Source organism: Clarias gariepinus, chromosome 4 (assembly GCF_024256425.1).
Source record: "Clarias gariepinus isolate MV-2021 ecotype Netherlands chromosome 4, CGAR_prim_01v2, whole genome shotgun sequence".
Lineage (NCBI taxonomy): Eukaryota > Metazoa > Chordata > Actinopteri > Siluriformes > Clariidae > Clarias > Clarias gariepinus.
In genome coordinates, this window is record NC_071103.1 from 11,783,342 (window position 1) to 11,794,689 (window position 11,348).

General features: G+C 42.6%; 1 protein-coding gene across 4 annotated transcripts in view; it reads left to right on the top strand.

Annotated features, from left to right (window-relative positions):
* cicb (capicua transcriptional repressor b) overlaps positions 1 to 11,348 on the top strand; it is a 60,990-nt gene that overhangs the window by 46,683 nt on the left and 2,959 nt on the right. For 3 of the 4 annotated variants that reach the window (XM_053495485.1, XM_053495484.1, XM_053495488.1), the window contains 16 exons: positions 133 to 241; positions 416 to 598; positions 880 to 1,012; positions 1,136 to 1,314; positions 2,275 to 2,413; positions 3,434 to 3,531; positions 3,758 to 4,604; positions 4,908 to 5,047; positions 5,175 to 5,323; positions 5,460 to 5,641; positions 5,787 to 6,158; positions 6,283 to 6,608; positions 8,249 to 8,403; positions 8,723 to 8,883; positions 8,999 to 9,133; positions 9,237 to 9,368. In XM_053495485.1, the coding sequence (XP_053351460.1) occupies positions 133 to 241; positions 416 to 598; positions 880 to 1,012; positions 1,136 to 1,314; positions 2,275 to 2,413; positions 3,434 to 3,531; positions 3,758 to 4,604; positions 4,908 to 5,047; positions 5,175 to 5,323; positions 5,460 to 5,641; positions 5,787 to 6,158; positions 6,283 to 6,608; positions 8,249 to 8,403; positions 8,723 to 8,883; positions 8,999 to 9,133; positions 9,237 to 9,368 (3,440 nt within the window). The remainder of the gene's footprint in view (positions 1 to 132; positions 242 to 415; positions 599 to 879; positions 1,013 to 1,135; positions 1,315 to 2,274; positions 2,414 to 3,433; positions 3,532 to 3,757; positions 4,605 to 4,907; positions 5,048 to 5,174; positions 5,324 to 5,459; positions 5,642 to 5,786; positions 6,159 to 6,282; positions 6,609 to 8,248; positions 8,404 to 8,722; positions 8,884 to 8,998; positions 9,134 to 9,236; positions 9,369 to 11,348) is intronic. The other variant, XM_053495487.1, reaches the window with a different exon arrangement.

An 11,348-nucleotide genomic window follows, 5' to 3' on the forward strand; every position in this document is an offset into this window, starting at 1 on the left:
GATGTAAGTGTGTCTGATGCAACAATGTCAATGAATCTGTTTTTGTACAACAAAATGCATTTGTATGGCTACAGGTAAGATGCGTATCATTAGTTTAACCTGTAACGTACGTGTATGCGTGTGTGTGTCCAGGTTTCTACCAGGTGTCCTCCCAGACCCGCCAGTCTCAGCATCCCCTGGGAAACGCCGTTCCCAGTCTCTGAGTGCGCTGCCCAAAGATGACAAAAACAGCCCTGGCAAGGTTTGCTAAACACTCTCCACACACACACTTTACACACATACACAGAGTGACAGAGTGTCTGTGTGTGTCACAGTACAGAAAAGAAAATAGGCATCCAATCTGTAACTGTTTAAACATAGAAACTTTATCTTTGCTTTATCTTGTGTCATCTGCTGTATCTTTTGTCAAACACAGAGGGAGAAGGATCACATCCGGCGACCCATGAACGCCTTCATGATCTTCAGCAAGCGTCACCGCGCTCTCGTTCACCAGCGGCACCCTAATCAGGACAACCGCACCGTTAGCAAGATCCTGGGAGAGTGGTGGTACGCTTTGGGACCCAAAGAAAAACAGAAATATCACGACCTTGCATTCCAGGTATATCAACGTGCCTGCGTTCAGTTTCTCCCACACAAACACACACTGCTGTGCTGTGCTGCATTTATAAGAGTTTGCTGATTGGGGGAAAAATACTAGAAGACAGCTCTTTATGCAGCTTTACAGCATAGCTTTGTGATAGTTAGTCAGTAAATAGAACTAAACTGTCTGTTGTAAAATGCTTATATGGGCTACAAGAAAAATCAGACCAGGTTGTGTTGTTTTTAAAGCGCTGTTCGCTGTTTCAGTTATTCCTCTGTCCCTCTTTTCATTCTTCACAGGTGAAGGAAGCGCACTTTAAGGCCCACCCCGACTGGAAGTGGTGTAATAAGGACAGGAAGAAGTCGAGCAGCGAGAGCCGTAATGCACCAGGTGGAAAGGATGTCAGGGAGAGAAGCATGTCGGAGACAACAGGTGAGCCAGACTGTGCTGCTTTATTTTCAGACCTAATATTAAGCACTTACTAACCTGAATTCTATCTAAAACTGCATGAATGTTTTTTTTCTCTTTTATTTTTTTAACTCTTTTCTCATTCAGAGCCTCCATCTGTTTCCATGAGTGCTGAGCTGAAGGGGATGGGGCCGGGGGTGATAGGCGTGTCGGACCGTGCCGGAGGGGAGAGGCTGGCACGACCTCGTGCATTCTCACAGAGCGCTATGCACAGCTTAGAGAGAAGTGACAGAGGCAACCCACAGGTGCTAGCAGAGCTTGCACAGGTAATACACACACATACACCTACTCCCCAACTTACGAACATTGGAGTTACGAATTTCCGCAGATACGAACAGGCCATGGTTCTACTTCCAGTTCACCGAAGTCGCTCACATGTATTGTATAAAAAATAGTGTACCAGACAAGAATATTTACAGTTATATACAATATGTTTATTGTGTAAGTGAATGTCTAAAATCTGGTACATTGTATGTGTGTGTGGGGGCGTGCGGGAGAAATTAGTCGGCCTCACCGGTTTCAGTGAATCAGTCATAGAGCACGATGATAGAAAATGGCTGTCCTGACGGTGAATAATCCTAATTTCGGGAAAAATCCTTCACAGCCCAATAAAGTGGAGAACAGCTATAAGAGAAAATGGCGTCCAGGATTCCGCTTGCGATTTAAAGGCATTGAGACAACATTTCACTGTGAGATTTATTTTCTTAGGTTCTGTTACCTAATTAAAAAAATAATAATAATAATGCATTAAAATATTAAATTATTTTAATAATAATGTTTCTAAAATAACATTTTATTTATATAGGTGCCTGTCAGGTCAAACAAGAATAAATTAAACAGCAAAACATATAACATTGATAACAGAGATAACATTGAGTAGATTAAATTGAATTAAATGAAAAGTGACAGTGTCATAATTTAAGACATTTAAAAACAATTGGCCACATGATGGCAGTGTGAGGAAAGAGTACAGATTTAGTCAAGTGGGATTGGTATGCCTTACATTTTATATTTATGTCAAAGGCGTATAAGACTCACTTTGTCAGACTTAGGAACAAATCTGATTTACGAACGTGCTGCTGAAAGAGAACTTGTCTGGGATAGACTTTCTTCTATGCTATGTTAATGCAATATTGAATTGAATGAGTCCCATTTCAGAAAACGCACAAGACATATCTGTCTCTTTCTGTCTGTTTCTCATTCTCTCTCTGTCCGTCTGTCTGTAGATATGTGGGGATGGAGGCCAGTTTTCCGGCCGTGGTGGGGGAGCACTGTCTCAGATCCCGAGAGGTGTAAGTGAAGATATGACCAGCGATGAGGAACGCATGGTCATCTGCGAAGAGGAGGGGGATGATGATGTCATTGGTGAGTCAAGATTAGTCATTTTACCGTGATTATTATTTGATGCATGCCTTTCTAGACGGAGCCAAATTCAGCATGTTAGTTGTCCTAAACTATTTTATTAAAATAATTTAAAATGGTAATTTAATTATTACTGATGTAATTTTTGTCTGATTAGGGTCTCAGACTGATGATTGACAACAGCATATCCATAAACGTTCAATGTAAACAGCTTGTGAACAGTTTTTGTGCTTTAAAAGTGTGTAGGATGAATATTTTTTTTTCTTTGCTTGCAAGTCATTAACAGCTGAGCGATTAAAATAAAAAGTAACCAAACCACGTTATTTAGGTGAAATGGGGGTGGATAAAATTTTTTATTTTATTTTTATTTTTTGGTATCAGGTGGCCAAAATTGAAGCTTGTAAAACATTCATGTGTCGAACCTAATCCACCCACCCTCTCCAGAACAGTGTAGGTAGCTTGGGTAAGAGGGACGCTTCTGCCAACAGTGCCTGCAAAGCCTCATAGTTAGTAGTTACTGCTCAGGAAATCATCTGAGCAGCCTTTAACTAAAAACATGCTTCAGTAAACGAGGACGCTAAATATTGTAATCCCGTCGTCCCATTCAAACAATCGATTTGTTTCAAATACGTCTCGAATATACGTGTCCATGATTCCAGACCATGAATGCAGTTAGAAGGATTTGCAGACAGGGAAAAAAAAAAAAACTCTTTTGGCAAAACTACAACCCTGGGGCTTTGGATAAAGGATGTGTGGGTGCACCACTATGTTTACAGAAGAACTGAAAGCAGGATATGATTATTGTCTCAGCAGCACATTTAACAATTGCTCTAGCTTCATAGCTGTGGGTGTTGAAGCAGTAAGTGGTGGAATAAAACAAAAAAAAAGAAAACCCTTGTCACTGGAAAAAAAATGCAACGGAGTAGCTGAACCGAGAATGTGTACACAGGTCATTGCGACACAATCCAGCCTTCAGACTTCATCAATAACTCAATGGTATTCTGACTCTGTTTCCTAACACAGAGGACCCTTATCCAGGCAGCTCCATAGACCTGAAGTGTAAAGAGAAAGTGACAGACAGCGACAGTGAAAATGGATCTGGGGACGAAGGTGAACGCAAGGTAGCACTCCATTTCTCATTCGTGGCTGCATATCAGAAAAACACATTTGGTGTTTTATTGTAAATCAGGTGTAAACTTCATCATGTTTTTTTTTTTTCCTGTTGCACTACTGGATTTACTTTAATATCATAATATATGTGTAATTATAAGTTTGTAAATTTATATTAAATCTTTATTATATTTTATCTTCTCCCTTCTTTTCTCTTCACGCCTTTTGCTCTCTCAGAGAGTCTTTGCCCCCGTGATCTGCTCGTCAGGTCCCGGTCATGGGCGGAGCGTCTCTCTCTCCTCTTATCCTTCCTCCAGACACTCCTCAGACACTTCCATGAAGAGGAAGCGTGTGATAGAGGGAGGAGAGGGAGAGCGGCGGGATGCCGAAGGCGGTGCCTGTCTTCCCCTGTCTTCCTCTGGCCAGTCCAATCCAGTCAGCGCATCCTCAACATCAGGAGCCGTCAGAGTAGCATCCACTATCGTCACTAACGTGGTACGACCCGTCGTCAGCACGCCAGTGCCGATCGCCAGCAAGTCGGCGCAAGACAGAAAAGCCGCCATCACTCCTCAGGCACAGCTCCTTATCGGATCTGGAGTGGCAGGATCCGGGGCAACGTTGGCACCGTCAGGAGGCGGCGGATATTATTCCTCGCCTTCGCTCAGTCCTGTCACCGCACCTGGAGGTCAAGGGGGACTGAACCTAGTCTTGGGAGGCACATTCCAGGCACCATCTGCAGTGCAGCTTATCACGCCCACTCCTTCTCAAAATCCAGCATCCCCCGCTGCCGTTGCTCCCACACAGAGTAACGGTCCCGCACCTCTGTCGTTGCTGCAGCCTCACATCCTGCCTACTGCCTCGCCCGCACCCTCTGCAGGACAAAAAGCGGTAACACAAGTGCAGTACATCCTGCCAACACTCTCTGCCAACAACCCCAAAAGCCCCTCCCCTCAGCAGCCCAGCCAACCTACCAGTATCTTCACCCTGCCTACAGCTCCACCTACACTTGCTTCTGTGGCCAATGGGAAGCCGTCAGGGTATACTTCTAGCCCTGCAGTAGGCGTGGTCAGTCCTGGAGCTAGAGGTGAGGAGATTTTATTTATTTTTTTCCGTGTTGTGAGAAATCAATCATTCATGAAGAGATGTTAAAACATCACACTTAGCGAACTAATTGTAAAACAATGATATTAGACGTAAAATAAAATAATCATTAAAACTACTGAGTTACTGAAATGTGTCCTACTAAATTAATCAATTCAATAATAATTCAGTTCTAACTTTATTGCTATGCCTGTTCTAGATATGTAAGGTGCTGGAGCGGTAGCGCACCTTGTTATTTATATCACACCGTTTCTTTTTTTATTTTCTTTTTTTTTTTTATCTACAGTGCAAACACAGTCCCCAGTCTTACAGGGCAAGATGCTGGTTCCCATGGCAACTGTGCGGACCACTCCTGCCCCTTCCCAGCAGTTTCCCCTGATGGCTCCGCCTCTTCCTGTGCAGAACGGAGCTCAGTCAGGAAACAAGGTGGCTAAGCATTCTCATACATACAGAACTATCGATTCGTTCCCTGCGCAGTAGACCATTAGGGATGAATTTCTTTGCAGCGGTGTACTAATTATCGGATGTATCACACTACCTCATGCTCTTCCAGATTATCCAGATTGCCCCCATGCCTGTCGTGCAGTCGCCGCTTCCTTCAGCAGGGAGTCCGTTCCCGGTAACCATGGCAGCAGCCACAGTGGTTGCCCCCCCAGGCTCTACCCCCTCACAAGCTGTGCTGCTGCCTCCCCCACCCACGAGGTATGACACACACACACACTCACGCCCCCGACGAATACACGCACGATTTCTCCGACACTGCACTCCCACTCTTACACAATGCTGCAGTACGCTGCAGTCTCTTTCACTCCTTAACCATTTCTCTCTGCCTCTTTAGGATCACTTATGTCCAGTCCACTCCAGGAGGCCGCTCCCCTATCCCACTTGTATCCACTGCAACAGGCTCCACCTCCCAAACAGGCCCGCCGACGCCCGGATCAGCTTATGTGCCGTCTCCTTTGGCCACTTTTGCGGCGATCGCTCACCCGGGACAGACTTTAGTGCAGCCGATTATCGCTGGTTAGTGTATACGAAGTTTATACCGACCCAGTTGAGCTTGAATTCAGGAATGTTTCTGTTGGCTGACAGATTGTCTCTGGAGTAAAACTTTGTGAGAAAAAAAGTGTTTTTTTAACCAAATCGAATTGTTTTCTGTCTTCAACAGGACAGCCTCCGTTGTTGGCAGCACCCCAGTCTCCCAACCCGGCTATCACAGCCATCTACCCCTCCTCACCCGTCACCCTGGCGACAGGGGTGGTGTCCGCAGCAACGGTGCCACCCGGCGTGGTTTATACAGTGTCGAGCCCTTCCATCCTTCCCAAACACACCTCCACCACTTCCGTGACACCCACCACCCTGCCGGCTCCTGAGAGACCGAGTCACGGTCCTGCACACGCCGAGCTGGACAGACAGACGGACAAACTGCCTCTATCTCTTACCGACAGACACACAAAAGTTGGTAGCAGCTCAACTGCTCCACCGTCTGGTGCCACGTTGCCACTACAGCCTGCCAGTCCAGCTCAGCCATCCCTCGCAGGTAGACACTCATATTTGTCTGAATTAAAAATCTATTCTGGCTTTTTTCAACAACTTTTTGGATATTTTTTGACGTTTTTATACATATATCCCAAAAAGTCATGCTCTTGTATTTTTTTTTCCAGCTGCCATTACCAAACTTCCCCCGGTCCCCACTAGGCCTCCGCAGAAGGTCAAGGCCACCGTGGCCAACATCCCTGTTGGCTGCTACGACGGTGGAGGGAGAGGAAAAGAGAGAGAGAAAGACAGGGAGAAAGAGAAAGACAAAGAGAGGGAACGCGACAAGGAGAAAGAGAGCAGCAGCTGTTTCTCTTTCGAGGTGGATAAATCAGGAGAAGCGACTCCTGCTGCTCCCACATCATTAGACGACGGCTCGTCGGAAGCCGAAGCACAGAGCGTCACCGAAGCGGGTTCCACAAGCACACGCAGCAAAGACACCAGTGCTAAAGAGGTGACTGATCTCTCGTCCACTCCATAAGACTATATACACAGCGATTGGATTATGAGTGCATTGTCATTTATAAATTGTCACCATATAAATGCAAAAATTAAACAGAGATTTAAAAACAAAAAACAAAAAAAAACACCATTGCAAGAAGGTTACTCCGCGCGGTGACATTGTGTATGTACGAAAAAATCCATCAATCAGATTAGATTTCGCAAGAGACTGCACATAGGTCCTGAGCCACCCCTCATTTCCTCATATTTTTCTTTCCAAAGAGCCAGACTTTCCTATAATTTTTAATGCAGCCTTGAGGAATAGTTCTCCGGGCTTCCTGAAGGACTTATCGGCTCTCATTATTTTTAGTCTAGTCCCTCTACCTGAGCAGAGGAATGTGATTTATTTTTATTTTTATTTTTTGTTAAGCCACACAGTGACCTATGAATTATTCAAGAATAAAAACCTCGAACGTGGATGCATGAACCAGTGAGAAACAGGTGCAGATGATCAGGCTGGTGATTAGTATACTGGTGATGCTGAGTGGTTGGGACAGACAAGAGGGGAAATGAGGTCGCTGCTGAGCTTGTTTTATAAACAACCAATTTTCAAATTGTAACATGTCACAGTATTGCAGCTTGTCATGGTAAAACATTTGTTCTTATTTCTTTAATTTAATCTACTACTTTTAATTAATTTAAATTTGTTGAAATGAGGAGTGACTCAACACTTTCGCACAGCACTGTATATGCATAGTTTTTTTTTTTAATAGCGAATGTTGTAGAGAACATTTCTTTTATCCAAGTAGAAGAGGACTGATAAGATTTAAAGATGACAACCTTATCTTGTCCTGATTGATAGACAGGATTCCATTATATTATCTGTGCAGTTAGCCAGTGCTTTGAACCAAACAAGCATGAATGATACTGAATTTTAAATCTGCATTTATTTGGTGTGATTAATTCAAACAGCAGTACAATCTCTCGGTCATCACGATAATATAAGGGTCAGGATCCATCATTTTTTGGATATTTAAATCAAATGAAAAGTTGGAAACACTAAACGTTTATTGTGTATTAGTAAATTGTTAATACATGCTTTTGAGATGCTTTTTTATCCATTATTCGTGCCTTTTGAATACTGTGGGTCAGCGTGTAATAGCATCATGAATATTTACAGGTTTTGGTGCTTATCCCACCGCCCACGGTGCAGTCAGGTCTGCCCTGCTTCCTTTTGTGCGGTGCAGACAACGATCCGAGATTGCAGTCTGGCATGCATGTTAATTAAGTAGTCGGGCTGTCTTTAAGACCGAGCTCGGGTCTACGCAAAAACAGTCATTTCATCGAAAAAAACGATGGAAAGTCATGAAACATTTTAATAACTCACATCCCACGCCAGTGTCAAGCGTAATGAAGTGCCATGGTCGTTTCCCTGTTAGCAGGACGCATAAGCGTGGTGTTCCTTTCCTAGCAATTAATGTTAGACAGTTGAAATGAAGCAGAGTGACAACTGGGGCATAAGTTCCTCATTAATTGTTTTTTTCACACTCCACAAGTGCAAAGCAAGAATTAGCACAAACTCTCGCTGTCTCATGTGGTATACAAAGGATTTGTTTGATTGGCTTTGTGTTTTTTTTTTTTTTTTTTTTACAGGGTGAATGGAAAGACTCCGCATGTTCTTCTCCGTTACCTCCATCAGCATCAGAGCCCGCTCCGCCCCTTCCACAGTCGGATAAAGAGACTCCTCTTCCTAAAAAGCTTAAGTCCCGCCCCCCACCGCTAAAGCGCCCATTCGACTCTGTTGACAAGTAAGTTGTTTTTTTTTTTTTACAAAACGGCATGATGTTACAACCATAAAGATCACGTTTTCATTCTCCTAGTTCAAGAGTCAACTTTAAACATTCTAAGAGCCATTTGGACCCGTTTTCCACAGAAAAGAAATGAAGATAACACTGCATATATCTAGAGCCGCGGGTTGCCGACCCCTGTCCTAATTTTACTACAATACCTAAATTCAACCAGGATCGGCACAATCTGTCATTCTTACCATTGACCCACTCGTATAAACATTTGAGGTCATTGTGTTCTGCGTCTGTGCTTATTTGACACGAGCTGTGATATCCTCAGAGTGCTGTCAGAGGTGTACTTTGAGGAGCGGTTTGCTGAGCTGCCAGAGTTTCGTCCAGAGGAGGTGCTTCCGTCACCGACTTTGCAGAGCCTAGCCACCTCTCCACGCGCCATTCTGGGCAGCTACCGCAGGAAGAGGAAGAACTCAACTGGTGAGAGAGGCAAGAACAGAGACTTTATATTCTTTATGTAATTGTTTGTCTAAATAAAATAACATCCACAACAACACTAATAATAATAACACTAATAATAATGGTAACACTTATGTTCGTACAGATTTAGACTCCTCCACCGATGATCCTATCTCCCCAAAGAGGAAGAGCCGGCGCAGGTCTAGCTGCAGCTCCGAACCGAACACACCCAAAAGCGCTGCCAAGTGCGAGGGAGAGATATTTACCTTCGACAGGCCAGGTAAAGACAACTCTAAAGCTTCACGTTGACGTTTAGTTGTAGGGACTAAACCTTCACGGCTCTCGACTTCCCCATATCTTTATGGTATTGTTCTGTGGGACAGGTACAGATGGGGAGGACATACTGGGGGAGCTGGAGTTCGAGAAGGTGCCATACTCCTCTCTGAGAAGAACTTTGGATCAGAGGAGAGCTCTGGTCATGCAGCTATTTCAGGAGAATGGCTTCTTCCCTTCAGGTAACATACACACGCAGGTAGTTTAAAACATTGCTTAGTTACGAGATACAAACAAAGTGCGCAAATACTAGTTCCATAAGAAACCGCTTTGATACTTTGACTTGAAACGAGCCTGCAACATAACGACAAGATTTAGATAACTTGATTACATACTAGTAAAATATTCATACCAGAGTGCTGTCGAGTTTTCTGTTGTGAAACAAACCACAGGTTTTATAAACGCTTTACCAGGTGTCTGTAGTCAGAGTTTAACCTACAGCTGCTAAAATTAGCGATAACAGTAACAAACTGGTTCTCTGACGTTGTACAACAATAAATGCAGCAGACGTATTACATGCCGTTCGTTAATTAATTAAAGGTTGCATTTGTTGCCAAATCGGTGTTGTATAAAAGGACTAAAATACTTTTAGGATTTTGGCAGGTAGTGCTGCTACAGTTTAGTTTATTTATATAGCACATTTAAAGAACAACCATGGTTGACCAAAGTGTTTCACAATGGCAAAAAACATAGTCACACACAATCACTACATTAAAAGTTGTCAAAATGTTTCAAAAACTCAACTCAATAAAAAGCCAAAGAATATAAGTGTGTCTTAAGTAATGACTTAAAAATTTCAACATCCTGAGCAGACTTTATATGAGCAGGTAAATCGTTCCACAACTTCGGTCCCACCACTGAAAAAGCTCGCTTACCTTTATATTTTAGATTAGACGACCTCAGTGCTCTAACGGGAGTGCGGATATGTAAAAGCTCTGATAAATAGACAGGCGCCAACCCATTTAAAATCTTAAAAACCAACAATAAAATCTTAAACTCAATCCTGAAACGGACAGGAAGCCAGTGTAGTGAAGCTAAGTGTAATGTGCTCACGCTTTCTAGTCCCAGTTAAGAGCCGAGCTGCTGCATTCTGAACCAACTGGAGACGCTGAATAGATGACTGATCCAATCCAACATATAAGGAGTTACAATAGTCCAGTCTTGACGTTATAAAAGCATGAATTACACTTTCAAACTCCTTACATGGAAGGTAAACCAACAACTGCGGGTTTGGTTCTAAGGCCTAGTCTACATGTAACATGGATATATTTTTTTTAATGAGCATTTCTTCCTTTGTTCTTAAAAAAATTAAATAAAAAATACTCTACTAGAAAATGCAAAACATGTTGTTTAGAGCATGTCAAACTGAGCCACATTTTTTCAGAAGGCTGAAAAAAGTTATTTTTTAATTTAGAACAAATGAGAAATGGTGCCGCTTTAAAATATTTTTCACCCTGGAAGTTTTACATAAGGGCAGTTTTCAATTCACTTAAGGTTTGCGAGTGGAGGAAAGGTCAGAATGCATGGGAAAATCTATTTTTTAAATCCATTATTTTTTAAAAATGTAATCCTCGTGCATGTGGACTAAGCCCTGGGGCCAATCTGCAGTTGTTTATTTTACTATGGCAGCATGCTCAGTGATGTTTATTCATTACAAATGAATGATGCAACCACCTCACCACTAGGAAACTGATTTAAACTAATATACACTGCCTGGCCAAAAAGAAGTCAGACACACACACAACACACACACACACACTAAGATTACATTCAGTCACCTTTAGCTTTGATTACAGAACACAATGTGGTTGATTTCTCACGCTTCCGAACAACTCTTTTTCTAATTCCATTTTAATTCTCTTTCAGTTTTATTTTATTTTACTATTTACTATAATTTTTTACTGCTAAATGTTTTTTTATATTTGTATATTTTTTTCCCTCTTATTCATAATTCATATCCTTGATCTATTGTTAATTATAAGGTCATTAGCAGTCGTACAAGCATTCCACTACATACCACACTGTGTATGACTGTGTATGTGACAAATACAATTTAAATGTGCATTTCTAATTAGAATTTGACTTCTGGAGTATCACCGTCCCATTAGTGAAGGAAAAACTCCCTAGATGTCATTCAGTACATTCTTGTACAGAGGCCACTA